Source organism: Bubalus bubalis, chromosome 20, assembly GCF_019923935.1.
Source record: "Bubalus bubalis isolate 160015118507 breed Murrah chromosome 20, NDDB_SH_1, whole genome shotgun sequence".
Lineage (NCBI taxonomy): Eukaryota > Metazoa > Chordata > Mammalia > Artiodactyla > Bovidae > Bubalus > Bubalus bubalis.
Window position 1 is genome coordinate 47,886,617 of NC_059176.1, and position 20,178 is coordinate 47,906,794.

At 40.9% G+C, this 20,178-nt stretch overlaps 1 protein-coding gene across 1 annotated transcript in view; it reads left to right on the top strand.

The window, feature by feature from the left end:
• Nucleotides 1-20,178, top strand: part of IQGAP1 (IQ motif containing GTPase activating protein 1) — a 107,096-nt gene that overhangs the window by 28,784 nt on the left and 58,134 nt on the right. Inside the window, exons 3-5 of the mRNA XM_006058277.3 lie at nt 10,390-10,546; nt 12,294-12,371; nt 16,870-16,946. Of these exons, the coding sequence (XP_006058339.1) occupies nt 10,390-10,546; nt 12,294-12,371; nt 16,870-16,946 (312 nt within the window). The remainder of the gene's footprint in view (nt 1-10,389; nt 10,547-12,293; nt 12,372-16,869; nt 16,947-20,178) is intronic.

The following is a 20,178-nucleotide window of genomic DNA, read 5'->3' on the forward strand; positions in this document are numbered from 1 at the left end:
GGAATCATCTTACTGACAGAAGTGTCAGCATGTGACTCATCATATGAGAGGAAAGGAGGAAAAGCACATATGTTTTAAAAATACTGGCCAAGCCCTGTGCTTAAGCCCTGCATTTCATATGTAATCTCATTTAAGCCTCAACAATAGACCTATCCAGAAAGTATTGTTATTCCCTTTTAACAAATGAAGAAATTGGGTAAGTGACTCACACTCTTGATAAGTAACAGAGACAAGATATAAATCCAGGTCTTTAAAAGTCCCCAGCCATTTCTGGACACATTATATTTTAATTCCATATGTTGTCTTGCTCCATGAGGCAGTTTAGGGTACTCATGGGGAGCTGATGCTGGCTTAATTAAAAGCTTTTTGGCTACTAGAATCCTGAGATGAAATGGGTTAATAATTTGAACGTGTGATTTCATGTCAGCATCAGTGATCAGGGGTCAGCCTGGATGCTCATATACTTGAGCTCACTCAGTCCCCTCTGACTCTTTGCGACCCTGTGGACTGTATCCCGCAAAACTTCTTTATCCATGGGATTCCCCAGGGAAGAATACTGGAGTAGGATTTTCTAATCCAGGAGATCTTCCCAACCCAGGGATCGAACCCCCCTCTCCTGTGCCCCTTAACTTGCAGGTGGATTCTTTACCACTGAGCCACCGCAGAGTCAGTTTACAGCATGATTTGACCAAGATGTTTTAGGAGTATTCAGGCTAAGTGAGGGAGGGAGTGGGAGGTGAGAGGGGAGTGGAGGAGTTAGGTAGACTGGAAGGGTTTTAATGAGCCTTCCAACCGTGAAATTCTATGAATAGTAAGATAATTTTCAACATGAGAGTTGGTAACATGAGAATTGTGTTGGCCAATGACTTTTCTTTTGTGCATAGATTTTATTTATTCATTCATTCAGTTAGTTTTTGTTTTTCTGGCCTCACTGCACGGCGTGTGGGATCATAGTTTCCCAGCAGGAATCCACCCTGTGCCCCTTGCATTGAAAGCATGTAGTCTTAACTGCTGGACTGCCAAGGAAGTCCCAAACTTATTTTATTTTATTTTATTTAGATTTCAGCTTTATTTAGGTACAAGTAGCATATAAAATTGTAGGACTTTGAAAGCAAGTACATTGTGGTGATGTGATATATGTGTACATTGTGAAAGGATTTCCTCTGTCTAGTTAACATATCCATCACCTCACATGTTTATCTTTTTCTTTCTTTTTTGGTGAGAACATTTATAGTTCTGCTCTCTTTCAGTTATACTATACAGTGTTATCAAGTATAGTCACTGTGTTTTATGTTAGCTCCCCCCTATTCATCTTACAGGCGTGTGTTTGCATCCTTTTACCAATCTCTCCCTATTTTCTCCAGGCCCTACCTCCTGGCAAGCACTAAAAGTTTGACTTTATTTATTTATTTTATCAGATTCCACATGTGATTGATACCATACAGTATTTTCCCCCCTTTGGTTTATTTTACTTAGCATACTGCCCTCAAGGTCCGTCCATGTTGTCACAAGTGGCAGGATTTCCTTCATTTTCATGGCTGAATAATATTTCTTTGTATGTAAATGCATACCTGATGCTGGGAAAGATTGAAGGCAGGAGGAGAAGGGGACGACTTAGGATGAGATGGTTGGATAGTGTCACCAACTCAATGGACATGAGTTTGAGCAAACTTTGGGAGATGGTGAAGGACAGGGAAGCCTGGTGTGCTGCAGTCCATGGGGGTCACAAAGAGTCAGATACAAGCGACTGAAAGCAACAACAACAACAGTGCATATATCATAACTTCTTTATCCATTCATGCATGCGTGGGTCCTTGGGTTGTTTCCATATCTTGGCTGTTGTGAATGGTGTGATGATTGTGAGAGTGCAAATATATTTTCGATATCCTGTCTTCATTTCCTTTGGACATACAGTCATCCCTCTGTATCCGCAGGTTCAGCATCTATGGATTCAGTCAACTGTGGATTGAAAATATCCAGGGAAAAAATAATTCTGAAAAGTTTCAAAAAGCAAAACTTGAATTTGCTGCTCGGCAGCAATTATTTACATAGCATTTACATTGTATTTACAATAATTTGCATAGCATTTACAATGTATCAGGTATTATAAGTAATCTACAGATTATTTAAAGTATATGGGGAGGGTGTGCTTAGGTTGTATGCAAATACTACGCCATTTTATATACAGGAGTTAAGCATCCTCGGATTTGGGGTCTTATCCGAGTCCAAGATTTGGGTCCTGAAACCACCCTGTTAATACCCAGGGATGTCTGTATACCCAGCAGTGGGACTGCTGGATGAAAGGCAATTCTGTTCTTAATTTTTTGAGGAATGTCCATATTGCCTCCATAGTGGCCGCACCAATTTATATTCCCACTGTTGACTGGGAAAAAAAAGTGCAATCTGAAAGTTGAGAATTATGTTTTATTCGGCTGACTTAAACCCAAGAGACAGCCTCTCAGATAGCTTGGAAGGACTGTTTCAAAGAGGTAAGGGAGGAGCCAGGAAAAAATGAGAGTTTTTTGGAAAAAAAGCCCAAAATGCTCAGGTAGTCGGAACATCGTAAGATTACTGCTATCAACACCACCACCACCACCCAGACATCTCAAGTTAACAAATTTAGTGCTTTTCTACATATGGGAAGATGCAGGAGTCTGAGCTTATTGAAATTATTCCTTGTTTTTTTTGGAGGTACACTGTGCACCTTGTGGGATCTTAGTTCCCCAACCAGAAATCGAACCTGTGGTCCCCTGCATTGGAATCACAGCCTTGTCTAAGTCAGTGAAACTAAGACATGCCATTTGGGGCCACCCAAGATGGGCGGGTCATGGTGGAGAGATCTGACAGAATGTGGTCCACTGGAGAAGGGAATGGCAAACCACTTCAGTATTCTTGCCTTGAGAACCCCATGAACAGTGTGAAAAGGCAAAAAGATAGGACACTGAAAGAGGAACTCCGCAGGTCAGCAGGTGCCCAATATGCTACTGGAGATCAGTGGAGAAATAACTCCAGAAACAATGAAGCTGCTGCTGCTGCTGCTAAGTCACTTCAGTCGTGTCCGACTCTGTGTGACCCCATAGACGGAAGCCCACCAGGCTCCGCCGCCCCTGGGATTCTCCAGGCAAGAACACTGGAGTGGGTTGCCGTTTCCTTCTCCAATGCATGAAAGTGAAAAGTGAAAGTGAAGTCACTCAGTCGTGTCTGACTCTTCGCGACCCCATGGACTGCAGCCTACCAGGCTCCTCCATCCACGGGATTTTCCAGGCAAGAGTACTGGAGTGGGGTGCCATCGCCTTCTCTGGAAACAATGAAGAGACGGAGCCAAAACAAAAGCAACACCCAGTTGTGAATGGGACTGGTGATAGAAGCAAGATTCGATGGTGTAAAGAGCAATACTGCATAGGAACCTGGAATGTTAGGTCCATGAATCAAGGCAAATTGGAAGGGGTCAAACAGGAGATGACAAGAGTGAACATCGACAGTCTAGGAATCAGTGAACTAAAATGGACTGGAATGGGTGAATTTAACTCAGATGACCATTATATATACTACTGTGGGCAGGAATCCTTTAGAAGAAATGGAGTAGCCATCATAGTCAACAAAAGAATCCGAAATGCAGTACTTGGATGCAATCTCAAAAACAACAGAATGATCTCTGTTCGTTTCCAAGGCAAACCATTCAATATCACGGTAATCTAAGCCTATGCCCCAACCAGTAATGCTGAAGAAGCTGAAGTTGAACAGTTCTATGAAGACCTACAAGACCTTGTAGAACTAACACCCCCAAAAGATGTCCTTTTCATTATAGGGGACTGGAATGCAAAAGTAGGAAGTCAAGAAACACCTGGAGTAACAGGCAAATTTGGCCTTGGAGTACAGAATGAAGCAAGGCAAAGGCTAATAGAGTTTTGCCAACAGAACACACTGGTCATAGCAAACCCCCACTTCCAACAACACAAGAGAAGACTCTACACATGGACATCTCCAGATGGTCAACATTGAAATCAGATTGATTATATTCTTTGCAGCCAAAGATGGAGAAGCTCTATACAGTCAGCAAAAACAAGACCTGAGCTGACTGGCTCAGATCATGAACTCCTTATTGCCAAATTCAGACTGAAATTGAAGAAAGTAGGGAAAACCACTAGACCTTTCAGGTATGACCTAAATCAAATCCCTTATGACTATACAGTGGAAGTGAGAAATAGATTTAAGGGACTAGATCTGATAGACAGAGTGCCTGATGAACTATGGATGGAGGTTCATGACATTGTACAGGAGACAGAAATCAATACCATCCCCAAGAAAAATGCAAAAAAAGCAAAATGGCTGTCTGAAGAGGCCTTACAAATAGCTGTGAAAAGACGGGAAGTGAAAAGCAAAGGAGAAAAGGAAAGATATAAGCATCTGAATGCAGAGTTCCAAAGAATAGCAAGGAGAGATAAGAAAGCCTTCCTTAGCAATCAGTGCAAAGAAATAGAGGAAAACAACAGAATGGGAAAGACTAGAGATCTCTTCAAGAAAATCAGAGATACCAAGGGAACATTTTATGCAAAGATGGGCTCAATAAAGGACAGAAATGGTATGGACCTAACAGAAGCAGAAGATATTAAGAAGAGATGGCAAGAATACACAGAAGAACTGTATACAAAAGATCTTCACGACCCAGATAATCACAATGGTGTGATCACTGACCTAGAGCCAGACATCCTGGAATGTGAAGTCAAGTGGGCCTTAGAAAGCATCACTATGAACAAAGCTAGTGGAGGTGATGGAATTCCAGTTGAGCTATTCCAAATCCTGAAAGATGATGCTGTGAAACTGCTGCACTCAATATGCCAGCAAATTTGGAAAACTTAGCAGTGGCCACAGGACTGGAAAAGGTCAGTTTTCATTCCAATCCCAAAGAAAGGCAATGCCAAAGAATGCTCAAACTACTGCACAACTGCACTCATCTCACACGCATTGTAATGTTTAAAATTCTCCAAGCCAGGCTTCAGCAATACGTGAACCGTGAACTTCCAGATGTTCAAGCTGGTTTTAGAAAAGGCAGAGGAACCAGAGATCAAATTGCCAACATTCGATGGATCATCAAAAAAGCAAGAGAGTTCCAGAAAAACATCTACTTCTGCTTTATTGACTATGCCAAAGCCTTTGACTGTGTGGAGCACAATAAACTGGAAAATTCTGAGAGATGGGCATACCAGACCACCTGACTTGCCTCTTGAGAAATTTGTATGCAGGTCAGGAAGCAACAGTTAGAACTGGACATGGAACAACAGACTGGTTCCAAATAGGAAAAGGAGTATGTCAAGGCTGTATATTGTCACCCTGCTTATTTAACTTACATGCCGAATACATCATGAGAAATGCTGGGCTGGAGGAAGCACAAGCTGGAATCAAGATTGCTGGGAGAAATATCAAGAACCTCAGATATTCAGATGACACCACCCTTATGGCAGAAATAGAAGATGAACTGAAGAGCCTCTTGATGAAAGTGAAGGAGGAGAGTGAAAAAGTTGTCTTAAAGCTCAGCATTCAGAAAACTAAGATCATGGTATCCGGTCCCATCACTTCATGGCAGATAGATGGGAAAACGGTGGAAATAGTGGCTTACTTTATTTTTCTGGGCTCCAAAATCACTGCAGATGCTGATTGCAGCCATGAAATTAAAAGACGCTTACTCCTTGGAAGGAAAGTTATGACCAGCCTAGACAGCATTTTGAAAAGCAGAGACATTACTTTGCCAACAAAGGTCCATCTAGTCAAGGCTATGGTTTTTCCAGTGGTCATGTATGGATGTGAGAGTTGGACTGTGAAGAAAGCTGAGCACTGAAGAATTGATGCTTTTGAACTGTGGTGTTGGAGAAGACTCTTGAGAGTCCCTTGGACTGCAAGGAGATCCAACCAGTCCATCCTAAAGGAGATCAGTCCTGGGTGTTCATTGAAAGGACTGATGTTGAAGCTAAAACTCCAATACTTTGGCCTCCTGATGCGAAGAGCTGACTCACTGGAAAAGACCCTGATGCTGGGAAAGATTGATGGCGGGAGAAGAAGGGGACGACAGAGGATGAGATGGTTGGATGGCATCATCGACTCGATGGACATGGGTTTGGGTGGACTCTGGGAGTTGATGATGGACAGGGAGGCCTGGCATGCTGTGATTCATGCGATTGCAAAGAGTCTGACATGACTGAACTGAACAGATGATTTAATGATGCTGAGCATCCTTTCACTTACCTGTCGCCGTTTGTATGCCTTTGGAAAACTATTCAGTACCTCTGTCCATTTAAAAATTGGATTGTTGGTGTGTTTTTTTTTTTTTTTTGCTGTTGAGTTGTTGAGTTCTTCATATATTTTGGATATTAACCCCTTAACAGACATATGATTTGCAAATACTTTCATTCTGTAGGTTGCCTTTTCATTTTGTTGATGGTTTCCTTTGCTGTGCAGAAGCTTTTTGGTTTTATATAATCTTCCTTGTTTATTTTTGCTTTTGATGTCAAACCCTCCAAAAAAATTGTCTCCAGGACTGATGCCAAGGAGCCCATCCTCTATGTTTTCTGAAAGGGGTTTTACAGTTTCAGATTTACAGTGTTCAAGTCTTTAATCCATTTTGAGTTGATTTTTTTGTGTCTGGTATAAGATAGGTATCAATGCATAGATTTATTCTAAAGTGAACTTATACTTAACTTAAATGCTTAACTTTTATAAGGAAGCTTTGTGTCTGAGCTGAGAAATACTGGTGGACTTACAGTTAAGCTGAAATATTTAAAACCCTCTTAAGTGGACAAAACATGCAGAGATACCAGTCTTTTTCATGCATGGGAGAGTTGCAACTCTGTCCTGTTTCGACAGCTCTGTGGAGCTCAGCCCTGTTAGGCTTCTGGGGTGATGTGATAAGAGCAATAGTGGTTTAGTGAGAAGGATTCTACTAGGAATCAGGGTCCTCTTATCCCACCTTTGTCACTGACTAGCAGGTAACCTTGGGTAGACCTTAATTCTTATTTGTAAAACAAGAGGGTTGTGCAAATTGGTACAACCTTTGGGTGAGCTTTTGGTCAATAACATCTTTTGTTTTGGAGTTACACTTCTAAGATCTTTCCACAGCAATTAGATATAAATACAGAAGAATATTGTGTACAAAGATGTTCCTTGGAGAATTATTTAACAGTTGAAAACATTTAGAGATGTTATAAATATCCAACATAGGTGACTGATTAAGCACTTAGTAGAATTTTAATGTGACTCAGGGTGTTCAGAGACTGTATAATAACATGGAAAATATTCATAAAATAATGAGAAAGTTCTTGTAGTTTTCTATAATGGATGTGTGTTATATTGGGGGGAACTTTGTCCTAACAGCTCCTTGCTCTCACATTTTATGGTTCTTTGAATTAGTGGCAGAGGGGGAATCTCAGATGGGCTGGAGAGGACAGGTGGGTTTGTTGTTATCTTTTCAGAATTATAGTAGAACTCAAACTGTTGCTATGATTAAAAATTACAGTAATATAGCACGTCACTTAATATTCTTAATTTTCCAAAATAATTTGGTCCTCATTTAACTAACTTTATGCTTATAAACAAACCAGATGATACTTTTGCTGTGAAGCAGAGTTTAGAATGAAGGATGAGCCATGCAGGGAACTGGAGTGCAGATAGGGGCTTGTTTAGAGACACTCATATGCTTTGCTTGTTTCTTCTAGCTCCTGCTCTCTGGTTTATCTTTTTTGACCAGGTCACAGGTGACTTTTCTTTTGGCCTGACAGTTATGTGGTATGCAGGGCATTCAGCTCCACCAGAAGGCTTGCGAGTCTTGTCATCCATCGGGACTGTTTTAGAGTAGTCAGACAAGAGGAGGCAGAGAAGGATTGTGGGGGTGTGTGGCTGTGGTCCCTCCTTTTAATGTAATTGTAATCTAGTGGTCTCAGGAGAGGGGAGCCTGCAGAGCCCTGGTGGCTGGCTCTGATGCAAGGCAAAAGAACTAGTGAGCTGTTTATCCACAGTCTTCTCCATTTTGAGAGGAAAACGTTACTTTTTCTTTACACCCTTATGTGGTAAAGGACTGTGTTTCGCTTCGAGTTATTCCAGATTTGTCCCTGTTAACGAGAACACAAGTTAGACTCCCCCCTGAGAGCAGGGGTTGCCACGAACTGTTTGTTATATCTTTTTCAGCAGTAAAACATTGGAGGGACGATTATTTCCGATGACTACAGCTCTTTTTCATACCATGGACCTGCGTTCTTCCCCACATTGCCCTCCTGGTCTTTAGGATGTTGGAGAAGCATAGTTTGGATTTTATAGTTGTTACAAATTGGTATCTAGTTACCGTGGCGACTCTTGGAAAATTCATTTGTTTCTTCTTTTTCCCCTCGTGACATTTCTCTTCTACTATGTAAAAGAAAAGCCAGAGGAGAAAACACAGTATCATTGGATATAGGAAATAACCAGAACATTCTCTTGCCCATTCATCTATCCAACTAATATTTATTTGAGTACCGACTTAGTGTCAGACGTTGTGCTCTCTGAGTTAGATAGTCTTGAAAGTGAGGTTGAATAACTATTTTGTAGAACTTGAAAAAGGCAGGGCCACTGTTGCTTTCCCTTATTATTTTTTTTTAAAGATTCTGAGTGGTAATCTAAGTTTGGAAAGATGGAATACAAGAAATTTTATTATCTTTTAATTTAAACTTTATGTATCAATTGACGTTATAAACGCTTAATTTTTCTGTTGTCTCATTTGTCAGCAAATCTAATTTTTACTTCAGTCTGCAGTATCTTTGTTCTTTTGTGTTTTTCATTTGGCTTTTCAAATATTTAGCACTAGTGAAATAGACCAGGCATCATATAGGGGTCCTCTTCCCACCCTACCCACTGCCCTGGTGTGGTGAAGAACATGGGGATAACAGTAGCCTTGTAAAGTTTGAGTAGCATAATTTTAAATTAAGGGTTTTCAATATGGAGTCAATGAAATCTCTGAAATTATAAACTTGGGTATGTGTACCTTTTTGAGGGGAGGTCTATAGCTTTCCTTACATATTCCAAGGATTCTATGACTCAAAAAAAAAGTTTAAAACCATTGCCCTGAATGGTATTTTAGTTACCTACATTTCTATTGGTAGAAAATGTATGCTACCAATTGGTAGAAAAGTAAATTTTGCTTTGTTTTATCTTGAAAGTGAAAGTGTTAGTTGCTCTGTCAAGTGACTCTGCGAGCCCGTGGACTGTAGCCCACCAGGCTCCTCTGTCCATGGAATTTGCCAGACAAGAATATTAGAGTGGGTTGCCATTCCCTTCTCCAGGAGATCTTTCTGACCTAGGGATTGAACCCAGGTCTCCTGCATTGCAGGCAGATTCTTTACCATCTGAGCCACTAGGGTTTTATCTTGCACTTCCCTGAAATCTTTTAAGAGGAATCTGAGGTGGACAGTATAGTTTTCTTTTCCTTTCCAACTTCCTCTCCCCCCTTAAAAAAACACTTAATTCATTTGTACTGGTTCCACTGGAGTTTCCTAAAGTATTTTAGGTGAGATGATTGACTGTTTTGGTAACCCCCAAACAACTTTAAAATCTGAACCTAGAAATTCACTGTCAATGCTGAATTCTCAAACCAGAAGAGAACTTCATCTACATATTTAAGTTTCTGAGCAGCTGAGAGATGGTGGCTTCAGTTACAAAAGATTCTTCTTAGGAATTCTTCAGGAGCAACTGAAGGAGTGAGGGAGAGGGTCTGGGCTGAGCTTCCTGGGCAGTGAGGATCTGGAAGCCAGCTGGCATCTGGTTGCAGGAGAGGGCAGAACGGCGGAGAAGAGGGCGGCGTTTATACTCAGGAATTTTCCTCAGTTCCCGGCTTCTGAGGTGTGACTGGGCCAGGACAAGGATGTGTGTGAAACTTAATCTTTTTTTAAAAAAATAATTTTATTTATTTATTTATTTTTGTCTGTGTTGGGTCTTTGCTGCTGCACGGGCTTTTCTTAGTTGCAGCAAGTGACGGAGGGTGGACGGGCTACTCTCTAATTGCTGCACGGGTTTCTCTCATTGCAGTGACTTTTCTTGTTGCAGAACATGGGCTCTCAGGTGCTTGGTCTTCAGTAATTGCGGCTCCCAGGTTCTAGAGCACAGGCTCAGTAGTTGTGGGGCACAGGCTCAGTTGCTCAGAGTCATGTGAAATCTTCCCAGATCAGGGATCAAACCCGTGTCTCCTGAATTGGCAGGTGGATGCTTTAACCACTTAGCCACCAGGGAAGCCCCTGAAATTGAATCTTTAAAGAGTGTTGCCTATGTTCGATATAAACCTGTCCAAGGAGAGTGGAAATTAAGCTTGAGATCTCTGAGGAACGTGTTCAGACCTTCCCTCTCTTTTCTCAAGTCCTCTCTCCTTCTGTGCAGGTGGATGGAAGCATGCCTTGGGGAAGATCTGCCTCCCACCACAGAACTGGAAGAGGGGCTTAGGAATGGGGTCTACCTCGCCAAACTGGGAAACTTCTTCTCCCCTAAAGTGGTGTCCCTGAAGAAGATCTATGACCGAGAGCAGACCAGATACAAGGTGAGTCCTTCCCTGCGTGGTGCTTCAGTTTCCATAAAGCAGAGAGAGAAGTTTATCCTTTATCCCATGAAAGAGTTACTGAGAAATAAGTGGAAATGTCTTTGTTCCAACAAAATAAAATGCCTGGCAGAGTGGAGAAAGTTCAGTGCAAAGTCAAGATATAGTAGTAAAAGAACTTGAGCTGACCGTATTCCTGGTGCAATTCTAATGAGTAATTTGTATAGAGAAATTTTCATGGTCCTTAATGAATTTTTTATTTCTTAGAAGGCAGAGGAAATAACTAGGGAAATTACTACCTTAATTTTAATCAATCTCTGAGATTTGTTGACAAATTAAAAGCATTAGCAACTTTGGAGGGGAGAAAATCACCCCGTGATATTCAAGTTTAAGATAAGTAGGAAAGTGATCTGATTTCAGGAAATTGAGATGGGTGTTTGATTCTTGCGGCCTGGGACCCTCAAAAAGAGGACTACCTTAAGTAAGTTGGGATGTTGACAAGGACCAAATTCCATTGCCTACAGAGTTTCTGTGGGGAGCTTTCCTAAGAGCTCTTATCTAGAAAAGGGTGAGTGTAGAAGATAGAGGAAGATTGCAAAACCAAGAGCAAATGTGTGAAGGGTCAACTGTCAGAACTGGGTCAGAGCTGAGAATTAAGAATGAAGACAGAGTCAAGAGAGATTTTTGCTTTATGTTGAAATTTGAAGGAAAACGAGGAAAGTATAGATCTTAAGCCAAAATTAACATCCCAAATAGAAACTTTGCCTCATCAAAAAGCAAAGACTTGGGACTTCTCTGCTGATCCAGGAGTTAAGACTCCATACTTCCACTGCAGGGGGGTGTGGGTTCAATCCCTGGTCGGGGAACTAAGATCCCACATGCCACACAGTGCAGTCAAAAAATAAAGAAAGAATATGCTAACCTCATTTAAAAATTTTTTAAAAAGCAAAGATTTGTATGTGGAGTGTTAACTAAGTAGTTATTCTGAAGATACCTCCGGAGTTGTTCTGTCGAGAACCTACAAAATGTGTGCAGAACAGATAGACAGGAGAGGCCTGGAGACTGCGGCAGCAGTAAAAGCAATTAGCCTGCTCCTCTACCTGCCTTGAGAGTAAGCCTTCCTAAAAAACAACAGGCGCAGAGGTTTAGAGGGGGACGTTTGTATGTGTAGTATGAGAAAACCTCATTTGGGAGTATCTTCTGCCTTCCAGACACCACATTGAGTGTTTTATGTACATTTTCTCAGTTAATCTTTCTGACAGACATAAAGTAGACGTTAAAGATGGGTAACAGTGTCAGTCACTAAGTCATGCCCAACTCTTTATGACTCTATGGACTGTAACCCGCCAGGCTCCTCTATCCATGGAATTACCCAGGCAAGAATACTGGAGTGGGTTGCCATTTCCTTCTCCATGAAAGATGGGGAAACTCAGACTCAAAAGGGTGAAGTGACTTGCCCAATGTCACCAATAGATGGCCACATAAGGAACAGAATCCAGAATAATTGAATTCCAAAGACCATGTTCTGTTGAGCACACCATATTCAGAAGATTCTCCAGATGGTTCTTCACTAAGAGCTGAGATGTGGGTTTGGCTTCTAGGGATTAAATGTGAACGTATGCTAGAGATAGACCTCAAGTTTAAGGGGACCATGTGAAGTCTCACAGAGAAGCTTTTACAAGGAGAGTTTTTATTTAGTATTTGCTTTAGTATTGCCAAACAGGGCCTAATGGTCTTTTATTTGTTCTAGGCAACGGGCCTTCACTTCAGACATACTGATAACGTGATTCAGTGGTTGAATGCCATGGGTGAGATTGGATTGCCTAAGGTAATTTATGTGATAGTCATAGTTCTGGCTTAGTTCTGGCTGTTTTGGTATAACAGTTCTCATTCAACATATAAAATTATCCTCAATTGGTGTTTTATATATATATTTGTGTGTGTGTAATTTTTTTTTTCTTTTTTAAATGCTAAAGGATCTCTCCAGTTTGTTTTAGGAATTAGCTTTGTTCTTTTTCTTTTATATTTCTCATCCTGCTTCACCTTACCCTAGAGAAATTCCCTATGATGTCCTTTACTTTTACTACACCAAATTATAAATGTTAAAATTCACATACCATGAGGGAATTCCTTGGTGGTCCAGTGGTTAGGACTCAGGACATTCAGGTTCAATCCCTTTTTGGGGAACTAAGATCCTACAAGCCTTGAGGTGTAGCCAGGAAAAAAAAAAAAAAAATCACGTGCCATGAAATTCACCATTTTAAAGTACACAATTCAGTGGATTTTATTTGTTCACAGAATTGCTACATTCAGGTCTGACTTTAGGAAACATAAGGAAATATTTTAGAAACATTGTTTTCCAGCTTTTGAATAACTGAATCTGTGGGGAGTATGAAGGGTTTATTTTATATGTCAGACTGTGTAGGCCATGCAATGTTTACTTCTTATAGCTGGCCTTGGTGATGGCTGTAGTTTGTTTTTATGACAGCTTTACTGAGGTATACTTGATGGCAGAAGAGTGACACGTATTCAACTTTTACATCATGGGTTTGGAATGATGGCTGTAGCTTCTTTTTTTTGGCTGCACTGAGTCTTCGTTGCTGCTCTCGAGCTTTCTCTAGTTGCAGAGAGCAGGGGCTACTCTCTAGTTGGAGTGTGAGGTTTCTTACTGTGGTGGCTTCTTTTGTTGCAGAGCGCAGGCTCTAGGCATGAGGGCTGCAATAGTGCGGCATGTGGGCTCAGTAGGTGGAGCTCCTGGGCTCTAGGCCACAGGGCTCAGTAGTTGTGGCACACAGGCTTAGTTGCTCCATGACAGGTGGAATCTTCCTGGACCAGAGATCAAACCAGAGTCTGATACATTGGCAAGCAGATCATCTGCTGCGCCACCAGGGAAGTCCATGGCTGTGCTTTTAATAATGGGAGTAGGCATCTTTGAGCATTTTTGCTCCTGAGTTTGTTTAGTGCTGCTCTTAGTGAAATTGCTACCGCGAATGTTGGGCTGCATCTCACAGGCTGGCAAGCCTTGTAGTTGCCCAGCTTTGAGACTGAAGGAAGAGCCCAGAGACAGCAACAGAGACATCCCTGGTTTATTGGATAGGGGATCTTTTGTGTCTGGAGCAAGCTCTGGAGTAACACCCTGCCGTGGCTCGTAGACAGCAGGCAGAACATGGCAGCAGTCTTTGCTGTTGGTGGTGCAGATAGGGGGTTGTTTACCACTTACTTTGGCCCAGGGAAAGCAGCAAGGGAGCACGTCCCTCTTGGCCCCTCGAGCAGAAGTCTTCCCTTTGATAAACTAGCATCGTGGAGCCATTCTGATCTAAAGATTAGAACAGCCACTAGCATTTGCTGATCAGGCTGTACAGTTAAGAGGGAATGTCAGTCATATGAATAAGGTATAGGTGAAGCAGGGACTGGTTGAGCAGGCGATGTACAGAAAGCAAGAGCATCACTGACCTGGCTGGTGATCATACAACTAGCTACCCAGTCCTGCCTTGAATAGCCAGAGAGGCCGTGATGTAGTATCACCGTTACAGGCAAGGACAGCTTTTATTTCCCCCACCCCCACAGTCCTGTGACTTAAGAATTCTTCTAGGAATTTATCCCTACCCACACCCCACCAGCTCAACATAAAAAAAGAAAAAAAATTAGACAAGCACAAAAAAATATTGTGTAAGGCTTTCCAGCATTGCTTATGATATAAAAAATTGATAGCAAACCACATGTTCCTTCACTCCAGGTATTAACCATGTTACAGCCCGTCAAATACTACCGCTGCCGTTGAAAAAGGATAATGTCATTCTGTATACCTAACTGTGGTGTGTTAAGTGAAAAATAAAATCAGGCTAAGATTATACAAGTTTGTGTTCTTGCTTAGATGAGGTCACGATTTTTGTCTAAAAATAGAGTGTTCTTGGGAAAAATCCGCAGACAGAAATAGTTTTCATTTCTGTGTGATGGAGTTAAGGGGGTGGTTTTCATTCTATTTATACTTTCCTGTGGAGTCTAAATTTTTGTAACCAAAGAAAGATTCAGAAGAAATGTAGAGTATCAGAAGGTGGCTGAAGCCACTGGGAAATGAGCATTTGGCATTTTGCGGAGTGCTCAGCTCACTGTCGCACACACGCCTGTTGAATTGAGTGTAACTCAGAGCTGCGTCTTGGCTGAAGACTACTAGCTTGTGTCCTCTTTTGTTCAGAGCAAAGTGCTGAAGCTCTCTTCCCTGCACTGGTACATTTGAGAATTAAGCCCCACACATGTCAGGAAATGCAGTACGTCACGTTCTTACAGCCACTAGGCCTTTCTGCCCACCTGTAACTTCCTGTTCCTGTTTTTTATATACTATGCCCAATGGGCAATGACAGTTTAACCTTTTTGAATGATACTAAGAGCTTTGTTAATAATTGCTTTTGCTAACAGTATTTTTACTACAAAAATGCCTTTTTAATAATTTAATTTTATTACCTTTTTTGTTTACTAACAGTAGTGCATTGTCCTGAACTACAGTCTTGACAAACAGAATTCCCCAAAGCCTGTCAGAACAATTGGAGAAGGGAATGGCAACCCACTCCAGTATTCTTGCCTGGAGAGTTCCCATGGACAGAGGAGCCTGGTGGGCTACAGTCCATGGGGTCACAGAGTCGGACACAGCTGAAGTGACTGAGCACATGGCTATTAGCCTTGCTCTGTAGGATTTAAGTCCAGAAGATTTCAGAGTAATGTAGACTAAAGATACTTAGCCTAAAAAATGTGTTTTGCCCATAATATAATGTGTGATCAATAATTGACAATACCTATATAGTATTTTTTAAAATTTATTTATTTTTAGTTGGATGATGATTGATTTACAATATTGTGTTGGTTTCTGCCATATATCAACACATACATAGTTTTATTGGAATGTCTTTCCTAATCTCTTTATGTGGTACATACAAACTAATTACAGAGACTTAATATGATAATTTTTCAGTTTTTATCCACTTGACTCTTTATTATAATTGGTGCTGCTTGCCAGCTCCTCCATGAAACATGTTATTGTTTTTGCTTTTTAAAATTGTTTTTAATCTGCCTGATAGTCCTCTGTTTTCTTCAGCTTTTCTACCCTCTGTGTCCTAGTGGGCATTCCTTAAGACGCAGTTCTGTTTTTAGCTACATTGTCTTATTCTCATGGTTTCAGTTGTTTTGAAGACTCTTTGCTTTACGATAAACACAGCGTCTTCAATTGGCTACTCGACATTTCTCTGTGGATAGCTTTCTGTCTCTTGGACTTTCTCGTATCTAAAACTAAACCTACCTTTTTTCCCAAGTGAACTTCTCCTCTGTGTAAGTGGTACCATGTCATCATTTTCCCAGTCATCCAGGCTCAAAGCCTTGGAGTTTCCTTGGACTCCTAAACAGAGTCTTTCCCCTCCTCAGTTGTTTGCAATGTCTGTTTTATCTGTTGAAACAACCTCCCAGCCTGGTTTCTCCAGCTTCAATCTCTTCACTATTCACTGTATTCTGTGTCTTGTCTGCAGTCAGATCTTCCTGAGGCTCCATTTTTAGCTTTGGCTTCAAAGCTAGGACTTCTCTGAGGCCTGCATATCAAGTTCAAACTGGTCTGACTGTCAAAGTCCTCATAATCTGTCTCTGTCCTATCTAACCAACCTTGTTTTTCTATTACTTTCTAAAATGGATTCTGTAATATTTTGGGGGAAGGATGACTGACTTTGACCATGATTTTCACTGTTCAGGGGAAGACATTTTAGTCTTAGGAAATGAGCATATAAAGTTTTAAAAATTATCAAAAGAGATGATTCTGGTACATCCCGTCTCTCTTTTGCAGCACAGTTCTTTCCTATTGGGAGCCATAGGTATTGTGGGAGTGGTGGTGGTGCTCAGTCGTGTCCAGCTCTGCGACCCCATGGACTGCAGCAAGCCAGGTTTCCCTGTCTTTCACTGTCTCCTGGAGTTTGCTCAAATTCATGTCCATTGAGTCAGTGATGCTATCTAACCATCTCTTCCTCTGCTGCCACCCCCTTCTCCTTTGCCTTCAATCTTTCTCAGCATGAGGGTCTTTTCCAGTGAGTCAGCTCTTAGCGTCAGGTAGCCAGGTTCAGCTTCCAATGAATTCCTTCCAATGAATATTCAGGGTTGATTCCTACATTAGTAAGGTTGATTCCTTACATTGCTTATGATGAATTGTCTGTTCACCCTAATGAAGTTATTTGCGAAACACTGACGATCTTTTCTAATTGTCCAAAGTTTTACTTGTATTACTGATGGCTGGTGAATGATTAATGAAACCAAATGAATGCATACCTGAATCTATTTCTTTTATTTATCCTTAGATCTTTTATCCAGAAACTACAGACATCTATGATCGAAAGAACATGCCAAGATGTATCTACTGTATTCATGCACTGAGGTAATCGGGTTTTCTTGGTAGAATAAGCAGTGTATAGATATAGAACACAGATTGGTAGTTGCCAGAGGTGGGGATTTGGGAGGGGGTGAAATGAGTGAAGGTGGTCAAAAGGTACAAACTCCCTGTTATAAAATAAACAGGTCCTGGGAATGTAAGGTACACCATGGTAACTATAGTTAATAATACTGTATTATGTATTTGAAAGTGGCTAAGAGAGTAGATCATAAAAGTTCTCATTAGAAGAAGAAAAATTTTAATTATGTGTGGTAATGGAAGTTAACTAGACTTACTATGGTGATCATATTATGCTATACACTTGAAATTAATGTAACATTATTATGTCAGCCATATCTCTCTGAACTGTGCATTTCATTTGAGATATAGCCCCTTTCTTTTAAATTAAAATCTCTTAAAGTTATAAAAAACTATATATTTGAAAACTTATTGTTTACCATTTTTTTCAACCTGGTAAACTGAATTACAAAATACACTGTGTCTTTTTCTAAACTCTTTATTCAATAGTGGAGTATAGCCAATTAACAATGTTGTCATAGTTTTAGGTGAACGTGAAGGGTCTCACCCATGCATATACATGTATTCATTTTCCCTCAAACCTTTGTCCCATCCAAGCCACCACATAACATTGAGCAGAGTTCCATGTGCTATATATACAGTAGGTCCTTGTTGGTTACCCATTTTAAATATAGCAGTGTGTACATGTCCATCCCAAGCTCCCGAACTATACCGTCCCCCCGTCTTTCCACCTCAGCAACCATAAGTTCGTTCTCTAAGTTTGTGAGTCTTTCTGAACGTAATACTCTATGTCTTGATACTGATTGGTAACATAGTACCAGCAATTATCAAATGGTTGATTGATAATTTGTTTAGTTATCTAGGACCTTGACAAGTCATTTGTTCCTTAAATAATTTTTATGACAATGCAAATATAATAAATAGGAATTGAAACAAGGTATAATTTTTTTTCTCAGTTTCATAGTAAATTTGGAAGATGACTTGATTTCAGGTCCTCAGCCCTTAGAAGGAACACAGTACTAAATTGGAGGGAGGAGGTGATCTGTCTGAGGGGAGGGATGGGAGGGGAGTAGGTGCTGGTAGTCTAGTATTTCAGAGTGGCTCAGATTTACTGGATGGCCATAGGACTAAACCAGAAGGTGATACAAGTGGGTGAGTATAAGAAGGAACATTGAGTATGAGATTTTCTTTTCTTTTAGCTTGGGCTGTTCTTTTTATATAGCATCCTGTATATGCACCTAATAAATGTTAATTGTATATATGAATGTAATGTTGTACAAGAAGCCTGCTGTCTCCAGTTTCTTGATCAAATGTGTGCCACACCCTGGATATCACTGAGATCAGCGAGAAACCCATAAAAGAGAGAATGTAACTGAGGGCTGGTAGACCTCTTGTGTGGACTGATGGATGCATTAACCCCTTCAGAGGTTCCCTCCCTAGGCTCTCTACCTTCTGGTCCATCTGTTATGCTGGATTCAGAGCTGTCTTTCCAAAACAGGCTTCATCTTACCAGACACTTCATAAAATGCTTTGATGATTCCTTTGTAGTGTCACCTCTAGTCGTTCCCTCCCGTGTATCTGTGCTCTAGTATCTCATGCCTTTGGTTCTGCTGTTTCCTCTGCCTGAAATGCCCTTTTCTCACTGGTTTAACCTATGCTCTTCCCCGGGTGCCACCTCAGAATCCTGCTATAAGTATCTTCTCTTACTTTTTCCTTCTGAAGCAGAATTAGCTACTTACCATCTTCCTGCTCCTTTAGCATTTTGTACCATACCTCTCACTCCACTTATCTTACTTGTTACATTGTCCTCTGGTTACTCTTTGTGCTTGGCTATCTTGTGGACTCCTTAGGGGCAAGAAGTATTTCCTTTGTTTTTTATCTTTGTGTTGTTAGTACTTAGATGCCTAATATATAACCACAATAAATGTGTGTGTCCAAATTATACATTATAACAAATCTCCCTCCCTTTCTCCAGCCCAAGGGGGTAATTTGTGCCCTGTCAGTGAAAAAGGAAATGGTACTTTGTCTTTATCAAAGGGCTCTTCATGTTTGTCTCTGCTTATCCAGTCAAGTTTCAGTTCAGTTCTCACTTTCTTGGTGAAGTTTCTCCAATAATGACAGCTTTTATCTTTTTCTAAGCCTCTGGATTTTGTTTGTTTGTTTGTTTTTTGTGTGTGTTTAGTTATATATTCCTTCTTTCATGTCTTTTCTTCCTATTATATTTATTAGCATCTTAGTGACAGAAGTCATGCCTTACTTTTTTTTTCTCTCAAAGGTACATAGCATAATGTTGGACAAACAATGGTAAAATGAGGATTTAAAAACATTGTTTAGGAATAGGTGATAAATCAGAGAATTTTCAGAATGTAGCCATTTCAGATGTATATGTCTGAGCTAAAATCAGATTAATTCTAAGTGTTGTGGTTGGCTCAGTGTTCCATGAGGTCTGTCAATGTTGATAATCTTGTGAAGGCAGTACCCACCATGGATATCTGAAGTTGGCAGGCAGAGAAGCTAAGCTGGCAGAGTTCCTCTCTGCTAGGTCTGTAGCTACGACTCTCTGCCTTATAACCTGGGTCCCAGGCCCTTACATCCCCTGAAGAGAGACTGAAGAACTAACTGTGCCTTTCTCATGATGGAATCAGAATGAGAAAGGGAGGAAGCCTGCTATTGTTCTCCATTTCTCTTCAATAGGCAGTTCGTGCTTAGAAAGTATATACACAGCAGTGTGTCCTGGTTGGTGATTTACGATTTCTTTCCTCCCTTACATTGTTTTTCCTGAGGGGTGGCTTGGCCACTCTTGATAATACGTAGGAAGTATTTCTAAGTGCTTGAGGCTCTTGTTTACCCTCACAGGGCAGTGTTCAAGGTGGCTCCCTCACTTTACCTACCTGTTTTGGGTGAGGCACTCTTTCCCTTTTGGATCAACAGTGATAAAGAAGCATTATCTCCTTGTTTTCCCCCTTCCTGTCATCTGTTCCCCGCCTCCCCCCGCCCCCAGGTCTTGGCTGGTGTTATTCCTGAGGTAGTCACTGTACTTCAGTCAGACTAAATTACTCTTGTAGGTTACACTCCACTCTCAGATAAGACCCTACTTCTCCATTTTTCCAGATGTATTTGTATACTTCCTTTCCATTCCCTACCCACATGCTTTATCTTTTTAAGAATTCACTTTGGTGTTAAATTGGCCCATAATCCT